Source organism: Perognathus longimembris, chromosome 9 (genome assembly GCF_023159225.1).
Source record: "Perognathus longimembris pacificus isolate PPM17 chromosome 9, ASM2315922v1, whole genome shotgun sequence".
NCBI classification, from domain to species: domain Eukaryota; kingdom Metazoa; phylum Chordata; class Mammalia; order Rodentia; family Heteromyidae; genus Perognathus; species Perognathus longimembris.
Genome location: NC_063169.1, coordinates 10,951,727 through 10,968,721, shown reverse-complemented (window position 1 = coordinate 10,968,721; position 16,995 = coordinate 10,951,727). Strand labels below are relative to the sequence as shown.

The 16,995-nt window shown below is 41.8% G+C and overlaps 1 protein-coding gene across 1 annotated transcript in view; it reads right to left on the bottom strand.

Annotated features, from left to right (window-relative positions):
* Positions 1-1,137: 1,137 nt before the first annotated feature.
* The window catches only part of Ak9 (adenylate kinase 9), an 82,353-nt gene continuing 66,495 nt past the window's right edge, over positions 1,138-16,995 (bottom strand). Inside the window, exons 29-40 of the mRNA XM_048354519.1 lie at positions 15,591-15,800; positions 14,584-14,802; positions 12,122-12,335; positions 10,580-10,781; positions 9,417-9,563; positions 9,102-9,322; positions 8,453-8,649; positions 6,727-6,896; positions 6,419-6,517; positions 3,873-3,975; positions 2,137-2,251; positions 1,138-1,340 (exon numbers count right to left, since the gene is read on the bottom strand). Coding sequence (XP_048210476.1) covers positions 1,138-1,340; positions 2,137-2,251; positions 3,873-3,975; positions 6,419-6,517; positions 6,727-6,896; positions 8,453-8,649; positions 9,102-9,322; positions 9,417-9,563; positions 10,580-10,781; positions 12,122-12,335; positions 14,584-14,802; positions 15,591-15,800 — 2,100 coding nt within the window. The remainder of the gene's footprint in view (positions 1,341-2,136; positions 2,252-3,872; positions 3,976-6,418; positions 6,518-6,726; positions 6,897-8,452; positions 8,650-9,101; positions 9,323-9,416; positions 9,564-10,579; positions 10,782-12,121; positions 12,336-14,583; positions 14,803-15,590; positions 15,801-16,995) is intronic.

Genomic DNA, 16,995 nt, shown 5'->3' with positions numbered 1-16,995 from the left:
ACAGATCCTCAAGTGAGATGTCTACTTTGGAAAGTAAACAAATAGATTGGGGCTGGGAATGTGGTTTTGTGGTAGGGTGCTTGCCTAAGCATGCATGAAGCCCTGGGTTGGATTCCTCAGTGCCACATAAACAGAAAAAGCCAGAAGTGGTGCTGTGGCTCGAGTGGTAGAGTGCTAGCCTTGAGCAAAAGAAGCTCAAGGACAGTGCCCAGGCCCTGAGTTCAAGCCCTGGGACTGGCAAAAACAAAACCCAAAAAACTGTGTGTGTGTGTGTGTGTGTGTGTGTGTGTGTGTGTGTGTGTGTATTAGTTCAAGCATCTTGAATGAAATGCCACTTACAAGGGAACCTGGCTATCAGTAATAGTTTTAAGGGTAGTGATATTTTCAGATTTAGTTATGTATATTGCCATTCAGTGGATAGAAATTGATAGTATAATTGCAAAGAGTGTGGAGGAACTAGTGGGACCAAAAAGTTCTTAGTCAGCTAGGCACTTGTGATAGGCTAATGCCTGCAATCCCAGCTAATCAGGAAGCTGAGGTCTGAGGATTGTGTTTTGAAAACCCCAGATAATTTCTGGCTATAACATAATGTAGACAGCATGCTTCAGTGAATACTTAGGAAAGGAAAGGACACAGCCAGTTAATTCAAGATTCATTTATTTTGTTGGGAAAATGTTGTTTTGGTTTTAAAATTACAATTTATAAAAAAACTAACCAATATTTCTATTTCATTTATATCAATGTTGATCTTATTTCTCAAAGCCTTCTGACAATCAGTAATTTTGTTTAACAGAGGCTGAATGTTCTACTGAAAATGTTAAAAAGGAAAACAGGTCATAGATTTTTAAGCAAGTTACTTAAATAGCCAAAATGGAATTCTAATTGCAATACCTATTTTGTTAAAGCTTCAAAGTTCAGACAAAGAGCAGTACACATGAATATTGTTTTACAATTTCTCTTTACTACACTTCCCTGGCTGGTAAACATTTGCGTCCATTTGAAGTCTGGCAATTTAGGAATCTGACCCAGGAGAGATGATGCACTTGGTTGAAGGTCAGGTTTTCAAATCTGCCTCTCTCAAGTTGTACCCAATTTGGGTATAACTCTTGAGATTCACATTGTAGTAACATAAGCAAACTAGCCAGTAACTGGGTCTATATTTCTGAGAGAGAGAAAGGTCTGTAATTTATGATCAAAGTCAATGGCTCTAAACTGAGGTTCCTTGTATTTTCTGGTCATCTTGGCACCCAGGTACGTTATGAGTTCACATCTCTCCATAAACTGCTCCATCTTCTTCTTATACTTTTTTCTTATATATTCAGAACTTTTGGGATTAAATGCTGTAGCAAATTTCACCAAACTGTGATTAGTTTCTTATACATTAGTGAGTCATTAAACCAAAAAAAAAAAAAAAAGAATGACTATGTGATTGAACTGCACAGCTATGGCCGAGAAGATATCTAAATCTCAGATAAGATTTGACCATAAATTGCTTGTAGTCATCTTTTGCTATAGCATAGATTATTGAAAGCTGACTATATTTGTTATACTCCCTGGATCGATCGATTGATTGATCCATCCATCTGTCCATCCATCTATTTTTGTGGAATTGGGGCTTGCCATGCCCACGTCCTTAGTCTATACTTTTAAAACAGACCCTCAGAAAGGCACAGCTCATACTATAATCCCAGCTAGTGGGAGGTAGAGAGAGGGAGAAGCAGGACAGTCTGGGCAAAAAGTTAACGAGAACCTTTATCAAAGAACTGTGTTGGTTCACACTTCAACTGCTTGGAAGGCCGAGATAGGAGAATCAAAATGAGGCTGGCCTAGGGCAAAAGCTGGAGACCCTATCTGAAAAATAACTGAAGTTAAAATGTGGCTTACGTGCAAAGTCCTAAATTCATACCCCATTACTGACAAACAACATATTAGCAACTTGGTTTTGAAATATTCATTGAATCACTTGTCCTGTATTATATTTGGTGAGCATGCACATGCATGTACACTCTCTCTCTCTCACTCTCTCTCTCTCTCTCTCTCTCCAACCAAATCAGCAACCCAGGTTAACAACCCAGTTTATCACACTATGACCAGTGTGAACTGAGTTCTGAGTAACAGAGCATGAAAAAGGCATACCTTTGAGGTGAAATGCTATATAGAGTAGTGCAGATCTCCTTATACTTAAGAAAGGGAACTTGGGCTTCAGGCATCCCACTGCGTTCATTGCTTTTATTAGAGAAGTTGCAATACCCTGCAGGTAGGGAACAATTTAAGTCATATGTATATCTGAGTTTGATTTCTTTGCCTCAAACAGAGTTAGGGATGTGGCTTAGAAAAGTAGTTAGATGGCCATGTGGCTAACAGTTAATAAATATAAACTACATTTGATTAGGAAAAATGAAAGCAGCTTGGCTTAGTGTCAGCTGGATGATGGATAGACATCTGGGCTTCATTATGTCACTGTCTATTTTTGTGTGTCTGACATATTCATGACAAAACATCAAAAAAAGATAAGAGGGGATGGCTGGGCTTTGAGTTGTTTTGGCTCTTCTTAGCTTCCTGTTGTCGGGATGAGGCAGCCTGTCTCCATTTCTAAGCATCCTTGGCCACCTGACAAGGAACCCACAGCCTACTACAGACAAGAGCTCAGAGCAAAGGAGAAGGTGAGGCTCTGTCCTGATAAAATGTGGCTTGGTACCTTCCATTTGGCATTTTGATATTAAACCAGACTGACAGCTAACTTTCTAGGCAATCGGAAAAAGACAAGGTGGTTTGGGACAAAGGTGTAAAATTATTCTTTAGGCATTAATTTTGTAAAAATGAAAAAAAGTTTAAAAATAGAAGTTGGCAACTGATAAGTCTCTTTGGTAGTACTGGGGTCTAAACTCAGGGCCTAGCACTTGCTACGCAGGTGCTCTACCACTTGAACAATAACTCAAGCCTTTTTTGCTTTAGTTTATGTCTCAGGTTAGGTCTCACCTTTCTTGTATAAACTGTCCTCGGACCTCTATTCTCTCACCACAATCTTCTCATAGCTAGGACCATAGGCGTGAAGTTCCATGCTTGGTTTGTTCACTGAGCTGAAGTCTCTCTAACTTTTTGACTGAGCTGGCTTTGAACCACCACCTTCCTCCTGATTTCTGTCTCCTAAGTAACTATGGCTTGGCCTACGGTTTACTATCTTAAAAAAGAGGTAGATTCAGATAAATGGGATGTGACTTGGTTAGATAGCTTTATCTGGATTTGGGACGAGGGTTTTGTGTCCTACCTGTCCTGGTCCTGCAGTTCAACTCTTTTTTTTTTGGCCAGTCCTGGGCCTTGGACTCAGGGCCTGAGCACTGTCCCTGGCTTCCTTTCGCTCATGGCTAGCACTCTGCCACTTGAGCCACAATGCCACTTCTGGCCGTTTTCTGTATATGTGGTACTGGGGAATTGAACCCAGGGCCTCATGTATAGGAGGCAAGCTCTCTTGCCACTAGGCTATATCCCCAGCCCCTGCAGTTCAACTCTTGAGCAGTGAGTGAACCTCTCAGAGATGGCGGCTGCATGCTTTAAATTATGAACATTTTTACATACCCCCAGAGTTTTTACAAAGGGAACCAAATTACACATTCAAGTCAAATATAAATAATTTTGCAGCGATCTACTTTCAATCTATAATCTCTTTTTTAGTGTAAATGCTTAGGAATTAGCTATGGAAGTTGGTTGGAGCTGTTCACATGGTTTAACAACTTCTCATAAACAAAGTAGGTGAAGAGTGGATTTACAGCTTAAAACTCTACCTTGAACTTCACTGTTACCATAGTAAAAACGATTTTAAAGATACCACAATTTTCTTATAGTGTGTATTATAGAAAATCGTGCAACTAAACCTGTTCCAGATATCCAGGCAAAGGAAGACTAGTAAGGGATATGGGTTCCTTTAATGGAGGAAGTTTCTGTGGAAGCTTCTGATCCCAGTAGTTCATTGGTGACCTAAGAACACAGAATTTGTTAGCTGGATGCTCACAAATGGACTCATTCTGCATGTATAGGAATGGGAATATACATACACAAATAACGAAGCTCACTACTTCTTTCTCAGCATTGGAGAAAGCGGTATAAGTGAGAAGGACTACTGGGGTTCCTTGAAGCTCATAGCCACCCATTTTTCTTGGATCCCCCAATCCCTGCTTATCTGTTCTTGTTTTCTTTGTTTCTCTGTCTTTCTGTTTCTGACTCTGCGTGTGTGTGTGAGTGCGCGTGCGCACGTACGCGCACTCACGTGCACTAGGGCGTGTACTTATGGCCTGAGCACTGTCCCTTAGCTCTTTAGTACTTAAGCCACAGCTCCACTTTCCCAGCCTTTTACTGGTTATTTGGAGGTAAGAGTCTTGAAGACTTTCCTGTCCTGGGTGACTTCAGGTCTCAGACCCCTGAGTAGACAGGATTACAGGCTTGAGCCACCAGCATGCAGTTTAATTGTTTTCTTATTTTTTTTTTACAGCAACTATAAAAAACTGTTTTGGGGGGTGGGGGATAGCTTTTTTAAAGACAAGAGCTCACTCTGTAGCCCAGGCTAGCTTCAAACTTTCTATCCTCCTGCCTCAGTCTCTGCAAGTGATGAGATTACTAGAATGCTCCAGCATACCTGATTAAGTTTTTCTTTAAAAAAGATTTTATTTGGGCTGGGGATATAGCCTAGTGGCAAGAGTGCCTGCCTCAGATACACGAGGCCCTAGGTTCAGTTCCCCAGCACCACATATACAGAAAACGGCCAGAAGTGGCGCTGTGGCTCAAGTGGCAGAGTGCTAGCCTTGAGCGGGAAGAAGCCAGGGACAGTGCTCAGGCCCTGAGCCCAAGGCCCAGGACTGGCCAAAAAAACAAAAAAAAAGATTTTATTTATATGATATGGAGAAATTGAACCCTGGGCCTCCTGCATGCTAGGCAAGCAGTCCACTGCCAAGCCACATTCCCAGCCCCCTAAATCTTTCTTTATTCTTGAAATTCAAACTCTCTGAGTATTGCTATCTCTAAGGCAGGTGGATGGAACGTCCTCCCTCAGCTGCCATCACAAGCAGGACCACACACACACACACACACACACACACACACACACACACACACACTCCTCTCCCATCTAAGACTCTCCCTGCCCATACTTTGGGTCTTCACTGCCCCCTTTCTCCAGCAGTTTTACCATAGCACTTTCTCTTTCCTAGGATCTTGGGCCTTTCCTACTTTCCTGGATTCCTCTCATGCCTCTACATTTAAACCTGACCACAATTCGCCCTTAAACAAGAAGAAGAATCCACCTTCTTCCTCCTTGTATCCCTTCTAGCAACCAACAGTTCTGCCCTTTGTACAATTAAGTTTGAAACACGGAGCCTCACTGGCAATCCCAAGCCACTGCCCAACGGCTCCCTGCTGGTGCCCTTTGGTCCTTATGGTATTTTTTTTTTTTTGGTGAAATTGAATCACTTATGCATGTTTAAAACCTAGGAAGTTTAAAGAAATGTTTAACCATTTCTAAATTCTTGTAAGCCCTGCTGGTGGGGTCCCTATCACTTCAGTTCTACATCCAAGCTTTTTCCCCTCCTGGCCCTCAGACATCTATGTGTGTAATCTCTGGGCCAAAGGAAAGGTCTTCGTCTCCTGTCTGGTTTACTGCTCCAAGCCTGCCCCAGTGTACTTAACTGCTTCTGCCAAGACTACCTGCTAACACCTTCATTCTGGCAGGTGGCCCTGACAAATCAGAAGTCTGTAGGTCTGATGTTCCTGTCCTCTCTCCCCTCTGCCTCCACCTCGCTAAACTCCCCTGTGGACAGCAGGAGCAGTCTACCAGCTTGTCAGTGGTATCCCTCCTCTCAACCCATTCTCATCACCCCTTCTCAGCAAACTCGATTCTACCACTGACCTAACTACACCCAGGCAGTGTACTTGTCCTGCCTGGATGGTTAAGTCCAAGAGCCAGTAGAGTGGTATTACTGACCTTCCACGCTCTATCTCTGCTCACCCCCTCCAGTCTCACCTCTGCTGGTTCACCCTCTTCCTATCACATCCAGCCAGGCTGAACTTCTTGCAGTTCCTTAATCTTCAGGGCCAAGTTGGTTGCAGATCCCTCTGTTTGGAATCTGCCCCTCTTATCCTCATTTGGACAATTCAGTCATGGCTTCCTGCTGCACTTTCCCAGAGCTCCTAGCATTTCCTCATCCTGGAAGCCCATCACATTTTGTTGTGGTCAGGTAAGTCTACAGTACCTCCAAGCCCTGGGCTTTGGGACCACAGGACCAGTCCTTCACTACTGTATGTATATGTATATGCATATGTATATCTATCTATACATGTATATGTCACAGTCCTCCTCTCCCTAAGTTCCCAGCATTGTACATGGAATACAGAGAATACTCTATAAATAGCTATGATCTCCTAATCTCACCTCAAAAATTTCTGAAGTTTTTCTTCGCTCTCACAAATGTATATATGCCCTTGATATTCTACAGCATACTCGTTGGTACCAGGTACTAGGGCTTCATATCTGAAAGGCCAAAAACAAAACAAAACCTCCTAATGTGTAAGTCACATGGAGAAGCAGGTAAGCAAAATGTCAACAAAGTTTAGTTTTCCTGCCTGTGCAGCTCAAGGAAGAAACGTTTCCCCAGGAAACGAGCACATTAGGCTTGTGGCACGAAGCTCTCCTTCTGAGTGGGGTTATCACTCTGTGCGTAGGCAAGGGCGAGGACTTACCTTTGTTTCCCATCCTTATAGGTCACTGGACAGTAGCCCTGGAGCTCTGCACACTTTGGGAACCGACTCTTTAGCTCCGCCACTGTCAGTCTTTTGGGGATCATGTCCTCAGATAGGAGTGGGTGAGGTGCTAAAGGAGGCACGTATAATTCCGGGTTCTCCAAAAATTTCTGTGAAAAGAGAGCCACAAGAGCTAGACCATTGGAAGCAGCAATACTATGCCCATCAAAATTTCACAGGGCTTCTCCTGTTTCTTTCCCCCATTTCAACAGCAATGTTCTGAATTTCAAATTGTCTGAGGACGGCTCCCCACACTGTAGTAACTTCTCTGAGAGGCAGTTTTTTGTCTAGCCCATTCATTCATTCAAAAATGATTTGCTGAGCTTCTACTATGTGACTGGCACTGGCAAGTGCATAGTCACTTGCTAGCCCATCTTCCTGACCCACGGTAGCACTAACTGGTTGCATGAACTCACTCTGTGACAGGTGAGTTAGCTTCTCCAGCACGCCATCAGTGACCACTTTGTATAATGGAGGGAGTGGATCAGATATATCACCTTTAAGGACACTTCTAGTTTTGTTGTTGTTGTTGTTGTTGTTGTTGTTGGTGGTGGTGGTGGTGGTGGTGGTGGTATGTGTGACTTTTCTGCCCAGGCTGACTTTAAACCTCAATCTTCAGATCTCAGCCTCCTGAGTGGCTAAGATTACAGGTGTGAGTCATCACACCTCACTCTAGAAGCCCTCACTTCTAGTTTTAAAATTCTGTGATTACTAACAAGTAAGAAGATCCTTTAATAAAGAAGTAAAAAATTTCTAATTCTTTGGAGAATGCTCAGAAGCATCTGTGACTAGTTTTTGCTATTGCCTATTTTATATTATCCACTTATGGACATCATAACATCAGAGTAAAGCTGTATTTTTAGTTTACTGAACAGGACTACTATTAACCTTCTATATCTGTGGACATAAACAGTTGTCCCTTCATATCAGTGGGTTTTATATCCTAGGATTTAAACAAGTCCAATTAAAAATATGTAGAAAACAAAACTGGTTTTGAACTGAACATGTATAGATGTTTCCTTTTATTTTCCCTAAATAATATAGTATAACAACATTTGACTGACATTTACATTGTATCAGTCATTACTTATGTAATCTAGAGATGACTTAAAATATATGGGGGGACATGCACAGGTTGTATGCAAACAGGACTTCTTCATTCTACATGAGATTTGAGCATCCATGGATTTGGTTGGCCTTCAATGGGGAATACTAGATCCAATCTTCCATGAATATTAAGGGACACGTATATAAAGTTATCTAGGAAGTTCTAGCAATAGGAAAAAAAAAGCACAGGACACTGATCAGCTCTCACCTTCTTTCTGTAGCCTGAATTCAGAATGGAATCCTTTGGCTGCCTCTTGTAGGCTGAGCTCTTCAGGCGCAGCACCCACTTTGTGTGAGACTCTCCCAATGTGATAGGCTAGCTGAGGCCGAAGGTTCATCACTAACCAAGGACTTGTGCTACGTTTCAATACGTGCTCTAAGATGGAGTCTCAGGACCATCTTTGGGTTTTTCATTGGCCAGAGTCACAGGTTGCAGTAATGGGCTCCTAGAGGTTGCTGGGAGTTCCCAGGTCTGACAACCCCTGATATCTGATGACTTTCAAGCAAGATAAGGCATTTTCTTTACTTAGTAAATAGTTGGAGTTAGAAGCAAACTTACATTTAGTTTTTCCTTGGAACTCATTTTATAATAGTGCCCTCTGAATTCTGCAGCAAATTCCAAGGAGTCAGTCTCAGAGCAATCAAATAACTCATTCGATTCTCCCAGGCTGACAGGGCAGTACTGTCCAAATTCTCCCAGGCGAGAAACCAGCTCTTGAGGGGTGATACATAACTTGTTGATGCAGGCAGCTTTTCCTGTTATTAACATGTAACTATTATATATGTGGAGATTATATATTCCTGTTATTAACATACAACTATTATTATAACATATATTGTTATATAACTAGTAAAATAATTATCTATCTGTCTATCTATCTATCTCTATCTGTCTGTCTGTCGTCTATCTACCTGTGGAGATAAGAATCTCATGAACTTTCCTGCTTAGGCTGGCTTTAAACCATGATCCTCAAATCTCAGTCTCCTAAGTAGTTAGGATTACAGGTAAGAACTCACTCTTTAACACTATTGCACGTAGTTTAGGTTTTGGCATATGGCGTGTAGAGGGTATACAAACATTCACAGCATCATGATAATTGGTTAGTATTATTATTTAAAATATGAATTAAAGTCATTCAAATTTAATGAATTGTGGTAATATAGGCCAGATAAATTCATTTGATTTTACTTTTCAAATATTTTCTTACCTTCTTTTATTCTTTCCATGTATGTCTGCATGTGTTTATTCACCATCTGAATGTTCTTAATGACTTCATTCCATACCCACCACTTATTGTGAAAGCCATCAATCACATACCAGTTCTGATGCTGTTTTTGGTAATATTTCCTAATCTCAGTAATATTTTTGTGGTACATGGCATTCTTGACAGCTATAATCTGTGCACTATTGTGCAATGGATAAGGCAAGCTAATAGGGAAACAGAAGAATAAGAAAGGTTGTTAAACATGTGCCTTAGATCAGTAGTGCTCAGCCTTTTGTCAATGTTTTTGTCATGCATTACCTTTGCTCATTCCTTCTATCCAAGATCAGTCTTTTGAAAATCTCCTTGGAAGGCACATTGAGTTCAAAGATGATCATGGGAATGATTGATCTGTTTTCTAAGAGCTTCATTTGATATGCAGTTACAGGGTACCCATCAATGACAACACTAAGAAAGAGAAAGATAAAAACAATTTTTTTTCTCTCATCCTCTTCTATATTCCATAATCAGTCCATCTTTCTTTCTTTCCTTTTTTTTTTTTTTTGGTCTGTTGTGGGGCTTGAACTCAGGGCCTGGGCAATGTCCTTGAGCTTTTTTGCCCAAGGTTAGTGCTCTACCACTTGAGCCACAGCTGCACTTTTTGGTGGTTAATTGGAGATAAGAGTCTCATAGACCTTCCTTCCTGGGCTGCCTTTGAACTGCAGTTCTCAGATCTCAGCCTTCTGAGTAGCTAGGATTCCAGCATAAACCACCAGTGCCTGGCTACAATAATCTTCATTAAACCAGGGGATTCTAGGCCAGTTATTTGGGCTCAAGGGCTCAGTGGTAGGCCTCCCCGGGGAAAGCTTTTCCTAGTGGCCTTGGCCAGTGGCTGTGCTGAAGGAGCAATGATCAAGCAGTGGAGGGGTAAATGAAGAAAGCCTGAGCATGTAGCTCTGTTGTCCAGATGTAGCCATAAGGGAAGGACATTGCTCCCTGTGTAGAGATCTGGGCCAGAGTAGAGCAGCCAGCTAAGCAAGTGAGGGCTCTGTTCCTCCAAATCCTAAAGGGCGCTGGGGAGTGCTACTGGGTGTGGAACCGCAGTGGCCCCCCTGTGGCCTAGAAGCTTTAATTCGACTCAGGGTTGCCACAAGGAGTGATAGGGCTCACTGGCTTCTCTGTCATGAGAATATTCAAGCCAATTTTTACCTTGACAGAAAAATAAAATTTGAAGGTGCTCCAAATTTGAGAAGCAGAGTAAAGCCTGTAGGTGCCTTGTTTTTGTTCTTTTATAGCTTTTTTTTCCCCCCAGAGTGAGGCCAGAACTCAGGGCCTTGCACTTGCCAGGCAAGGGCTCTTCCACTGAGCTAAATCCCCAGCCCCGAGTGAATCCTTTAGAAGAGCAACTTCTTGACTGCTTGTTGTGTGACCACTCTCCCTTCTACTCTCTCTCGTCTTTGCCTCCTTCTACCCCACTCACTTACCCTGCAGTGTTACATGTGCTTTCCATCATGGAAATGTCTAAGGCTTCAATAGCCAGTTCATCGGGGGCTGTCATTCCTTTATGAAGATGCCAATTTAACATAAGGGCCAGCTCTGTGTGGGGGAAGTTGTTTAACACGCCACGCAAAGCTTCTCCCATTGACAAACGTCTTAAGCCATACTCGCTTACAAGTTTTTTGGCAACTGAAAAACATAAAACAACTTTTATTTTTCATTTTGCATATTCACCTGTGACTTTCAGGCTCTGGTGAGTGCCATCAATAGTAAGCCTCTCTCAAAAGTAGAAGGCAGACTTCTAATACGGAGCAAAGGACCTAGGAATCTAGAAGAGAGGGGAGGATAAAAGAGAGTGGAAGGGAGAGTGGTCACGCTCCAAGCACGATATATACGTATGGATGTGCCACAGGGAAAACCATAATTTACACAATTACTGTACATAATAACAATAAAATGGATCCGTAGTCTTTATTCCTTTTTGACTGTGAAGACTACATCCCATAGTAAAAAAAAAAAAAAAAGAAAAGAAAAGAAAAGAAAGAATGAATTAGGAATCTGACTCTGTTTTCTCCTGCTATGGAAAACTAAAAACAACAACCACAAGAAGAAGAACAAAAAACCCTTTTGCTTTAGTTCTTTGAAAGTTTGCTATACATTTTCTTTAAAATCACCGGATCCTGGGCTGTTTTGTAGTTGGGTTTGTTTCTGGCTGCTTTCTTGCTACGTGACAGTTTTGGTCTGGATTGAGGCTCCTCTATGTGGAGGGCCTAGTCGCAGTTATTGGTGCTACTAGGAGGAGAAGAGCCTTTAAGAGGAGGGGCAGAGCCTAGTGGGAGGTTTCAGATCACTAGGACATGCTTTTGAAGGGGATTGTGGGACCTGGTTTCTCTCTCTCTCTCTCTCTCTCTCTCTCTCGTTTTTTCTCCTCCCTCCTCCCCATGAGGTACAGAGCTGTCTTCAGCCATGCATTCCTTTACACGACTTGCTGCCTAGCCACAGGCCCAAGGGCAATTAGACCAGCTGACCGTGAACTGAAAACTTAAAAAATGTGCCAAAGTCTCTCTCTCTCTCTCTCTCTCTGTCTCCAGTCCTAGGGCTTGAACTCAGGGCCTGGGTGCTGTCTCTTAGCTTCTTTTGCTCAACACTAGCTTTCTACCACTTAAGCTACAGCTCTACTTTTGAATTTTTTTTTGGTAACTTATTGGAGATAAGAGTCTCACAGACTTTCCTGGCCAGGCTGGCTTCAAACCACAATCTTCAGATATCAGCTTCCTAAGTAGGCAGGATTACAGCGCTCTCTCTCTCTCTCTCTCTCTCTCTCTCTCTCTCTCTCTCTCTCATTGTCTCAGGTATTTCAATATAGTAATGGAAAGATCACTAACAAGCTTTTCTTCAGTGGTTATTGGTCTGTCTAATGGTGATTGCTTTTCCATCTCAGTCTTGCCAGTCAATTTCCTGGAGAAGTGATGCTGGGTTTTAGGAGGTAGTCTCATATTCAAGAAAGACATAGATGAAAACATGCTCACCTGTGGTTTTGCCAGATTTCGGAGGCCCTACAATCATAATCCTAATAGGCACGGTGGGCTTTGGTTTAGGTTGCCGGATATATTTGATTGGATTCTTCATAAATTTTTCTTTAGTTTCCTTACTAGATAAAAAATAAATATACTGCCGATGGATTATAGGATAACTTAGATTCGATGAATTTCCTACTGGTTTGATTGTATCTCCTTCACTTAGCTGCAACACAATTCAATTTGTAAGTTGCTTTTAATTTACACAGCATTTACTCCAAACAGATTTGAAAAAAAATTGTAAAATAATAAACCTTTTCTTATAAGTAAAGCAATTCATAAATATTACTATGCAAAAGTATGAATTATTCATATACAGATGCAATCAGGGTAACTTTTCCTAACTGGCTTTTTGGCCATAACAAATACAGTTCTGCATCCTTTCCCCTGGCTTTAGATTTGGGTTAGTGAATGCTTCAGTCAGGGACTGTAAATAGTTGTATTTTTTTCATAGGCTAGTCTGTCCTCACACATAGATCCATCCCTAGAGTGGTGGTATAGATTGCGTTTTTTTTCTTACAGTGTATACCTTGAAGCCCTACTTTCCCAAATGGCTATTATTTGGAGACAGGGCTTTAATATTATTTTATTTTAGAACAGCATACATGAATAATACTGTGATAGTTTCAGACATGCATACACTATATGTTGAACTGAAGAGCCAGACTAAAGCCATTTTGAAGTCAGGCCCCACTTTACCACGTGAACCTGAGATAAGCAGGCCCTGTGAGCAAACCCAGGACAAGCTTATTAGGGCCCAGCTGGTCAAGAACTCTAACCACCTGGGAATGCTTAACTCTAACCGCCCCCAGAATGCCTCGAGCCCTGAGCCAATCAGATTTGTACCTGTGTCCTAATCTTGCTTGCTTGAACACCTGATGGCTATAACTTGGTTTTTTGCTTTTAAAAGCCCTGTGCAATTGCAGCTCGGGGCTTCCTCCTAGCCTCCGCTGTGTTGGTGGGTAGGACGAGGCCTGAGTTGCAGCTCGCCTGAATAAAGCCTTGCTTTTGCATTTTGGAACATCTGAGTCTTGGTGGCCTTCTTGGTGGTCTTCTCGCGACTTGGCATAACAGAACAAGTTCACCCTTCTATTATATTCCCATTTTTTCCTTCTGTTCCTCTCTTTTCCAAAGTGTCTGAATTTCAGTACACTGTCTTCATATATACTTCAATCCTCTTCATCACCTGATCAGTGCCCTTTGCTCTCTCTCCTTCTACAGTCCCCACCTCCTGTCTCCCTTTTCACATTCATGCTTTTAAAGAGGTAATTAAGGCTAAAAGGACAAAGACAAGGTTCTAGTCTAGGAGGGTTGTGTCCTCATAGTAAAAGGATGAGCTGGGTGTTGGTGGCTCACGCCTATAATTCAGGAGACTAGTTAGGAGACTAAGATCTGAGGATCATGGTTTAAAGCCAGCCCTGGCAGGAACATGTGAGACTCTTATCTTCAACTAATTACCAAAAAGCCAGAAATGGTGTTGTGGCTCAAAGTGGTAAAGCAATAGCCTTGAGCAGAAAAGCTCAGAGACAGTGCCCAGGCCCTGAGTTCAAACCCCAGGACTGGTACACACACACACACATACACACACACACACACACACACACACACACACACACACACAGGTTGAGACACCAGGGTTCTTTCAGTGTTCATGTAAGAACCCTGTAAGAAGCGACTTCCCTGCAAACCCAGGGAAGAAGCCTAGAGGGACCCTTCACCTGGCTCTCCAGCCTCCAGAACTACGCATGAGAAAATAAACCTGCATTGGTGAAATAATACTGGCTGTGGTATTTTGTCACGACATCCTGATCAGATGAATGTAAATGGGTTCCTGTGGATGAGTGGTTCAGTGGATTCTCTTCCACATTTTTGTACACATGAACTCCCACTCACACCCAATATTGGCAGTAGTCATGAAAGCAAAAATAAAAAAATTACCCACCAAAGGCAGCCTAAGGTAGGAATATACAATGGAATGGGAAAAGTAATCTCACACCTTTGAATTGGTGATGATTCCCTTTTTACCACATCAGATAGATAGATAAGCATTAGCCATCTGGACTTAACAGAGTAGGAACGAAATACTATGGTATATATAATCAGATCCTTGTCCCCAAGAGCTATACCAGAACAGCTGAAAATAAGTCAGTGGTATTGTGAATATCATGGTTCTTATAGGCTGGATTGAAACTCATGGCTGGGGGTAAATGTTAAGGATATGAAGAAATTCAGGTGTGTGTGAAGGGCGATGGTTCCATGTTACATTGTAGCAACGGTAAAGATGAAAGTTCAACTATTCTATTTCAAATCCTCAAGTATTTTAGTAGCTAGTTAAGATGCTATACAATGTTACCATTTTTCTTTCAAAGAAATGAGGACAGGACATGGCTTTCAAATGCATTTGCTCAAATTACCTTTACAGGATCCCAGTAACCGAAGGAGCTTATATACTTGTAGGTATAGGCAAACATCTTCTCGGCAAGGTGTCCTGTTATTGGATAACACTTCTCAAAAATGCTTGCCCGGTTCTCCACCAGGGACTTCAGCCTCATGTTTAATATGTATTGTACAATGTGGATTTTCCGAGCTCCATTAACAGTAATGATTGGTATTAAAACCTTCTCAAATTCATCCTGTTGGAAAGATATGTTTGGTGGGAAAAACACGATGTCATTCAATCACAGCACAGGCACTGTTGGTGACTACTTCAGCATAGAAAACAACTCATTTTCAGTTTGTAAGTGGCTGTGTTTTGACAGCTCAACTTATTTTGGCCCTGTGGGGCCTCTCTGTGCTGCTCTTGGTTTACAAGCTTGTTTTCATAATTGTTAAGTGGTACTGACAAAGAGGAAGAAGGTCTAAAATAAGCATTTAAAAAAATGTGACAAGGAAATAAGGCTTGAAGTCAAATTGGTCTTGTGTGCGTGCGTGTTCGCACATGTACCTGCTAGGGTTTGAACTCTCACTTGGCTTTTGGCTCAAGGCTAACACTCTACCACTTGAGATACATCTTATTTCATTTTGTGTTCATCACAGATAGTCCCATGAATTTGTGTGCGTAGGCCTGATTCCAACTGTGCTACTCAGATCCCTGAGAATTTAGGATTACATGTGTGAGAGACCACTGATGCCCAGCCTCAAATGTGAATTTTATGAATTATAATGGAGAGACAAAGGATAAAAGACAAACCAATGCAACAGCAATACTTAAAAACCATATGCTGTAAACTAACTGTACAACTCATGGCGGGGGGGGGGAGAAAAAGGGGGAGGGAGAAGGCGGGGGAGGGGGATGAGGGAGGAGGTTACAAGTCGGATAAGAAATGTACATACTGCCTCACATATGAAACTGTAACCCCTCTGTACATCACTTTGATGATAAAGAAATAAATAAATTAAGAAAAAGAGGAAAAATCATAACCTGGATCATTTGTAGATTATTTGCTTCTGTTTCAAATTTTTCTCCTAGTTCATTTTTCAAGCGATCAATAGCGTCGGCTTCTTGCTCTTCCTCTTCTTCACTGGTCTCTTCCTCATCTTTTGGAAACTCCTCTTCAAGAATGTTTTCAATATCCTCTTCATCATCGTCCAGATCTTCCTCACTAAGGTCATCGTCTTCTCTAAGGCCAGCCTAAGGAAGATACGTACTCCTTTTTTTTTTTTTTTGGCCAGTCCTGGGCCTTGAACTCAGGGCCTGAGCACCGTCCCTGGCTTCTTCCCGCTCAAGGCTAGCACTCTGCCACCTGAGCCACAGCGCCCCTTCTGGCCGTTTTCCACATATGTGGTGCTGGGGAATCAAACCCTGGGCTTCATGTATATGAGGCAAGCACTCTTGCCACTAGACCATATTCCCAGCCTCATACTCCTTTTTATACTACATACAAAATATGTGTCAAATGACACAGCTAACAAATCATCGGTAATATGATTATGTAGGAACTAAATATTGGTTGATGTCCTATGACAACATTCATTAGGTAACAGAGCCAGATTTAAAATATCTGGCATGCAGAATTTCAAAACCCTCCACACTCTGACCCCATCATGATCCTATGAGTAAGTCCACAGACAGATACCAAGTGCTATTTATATCTAGGGTTGTGGTGTTACATACTTTTGATGGTCTTCAGGAACATTAATGTAGTTCAAAGAGTTAAAAAAAACTTACTAGTTTTGTTACCAACTACATTTTAAGCACAATTCAGGTCATTTTGTTTTTTTACTATTTGCCTTAAAAAAACAACAACATATTTTTCCCCTATTACCACATAATTTCATTATTTTTTAAACCACTGTATAGTCTTTTGTAGTATCAGTTGATTCAACCATTTCTCTATTTTTAAATGTGGTTATTTCCCCATAAAAAAATAGACTGGAATGTGGCTCAAGGGGTAGAGTACCTACCTAGCATATGGAGACTTTGACTTCAAACCCCCAAATCATTATGTCTCCCCCCTCCCGCTAGAAATCAACTCCCTTCCTTCCTTCTTTCCTTCCTTCCTTCCTTCCTTTTCTTTCTTCCCTTCCCTTCCCCTCCCTCCTTCTCTCCCTCCCTTCCCCCCTCCTCTCTCTTTAGAAAGTAACAAAATAAACATAAAAGGCAGACATGGTTGACCCTTGTGATATTTAGTTCTTGCCAGTGATAATGAGGAACTTACCTAACTTACCTCATTACTTTTTCTCTTCTGCCTACTTCCCAGTTTCAGTCCTATTTTTTTTTTCCCAGTCCTGGGGCTTGAGCTCAGGGCTTGAGCACTGTCCCTGGCTTCTTTTTGCTCAAGGCTACCACTCTACCACTTGAGCCACAGCACCACTTCCTGCTTTTT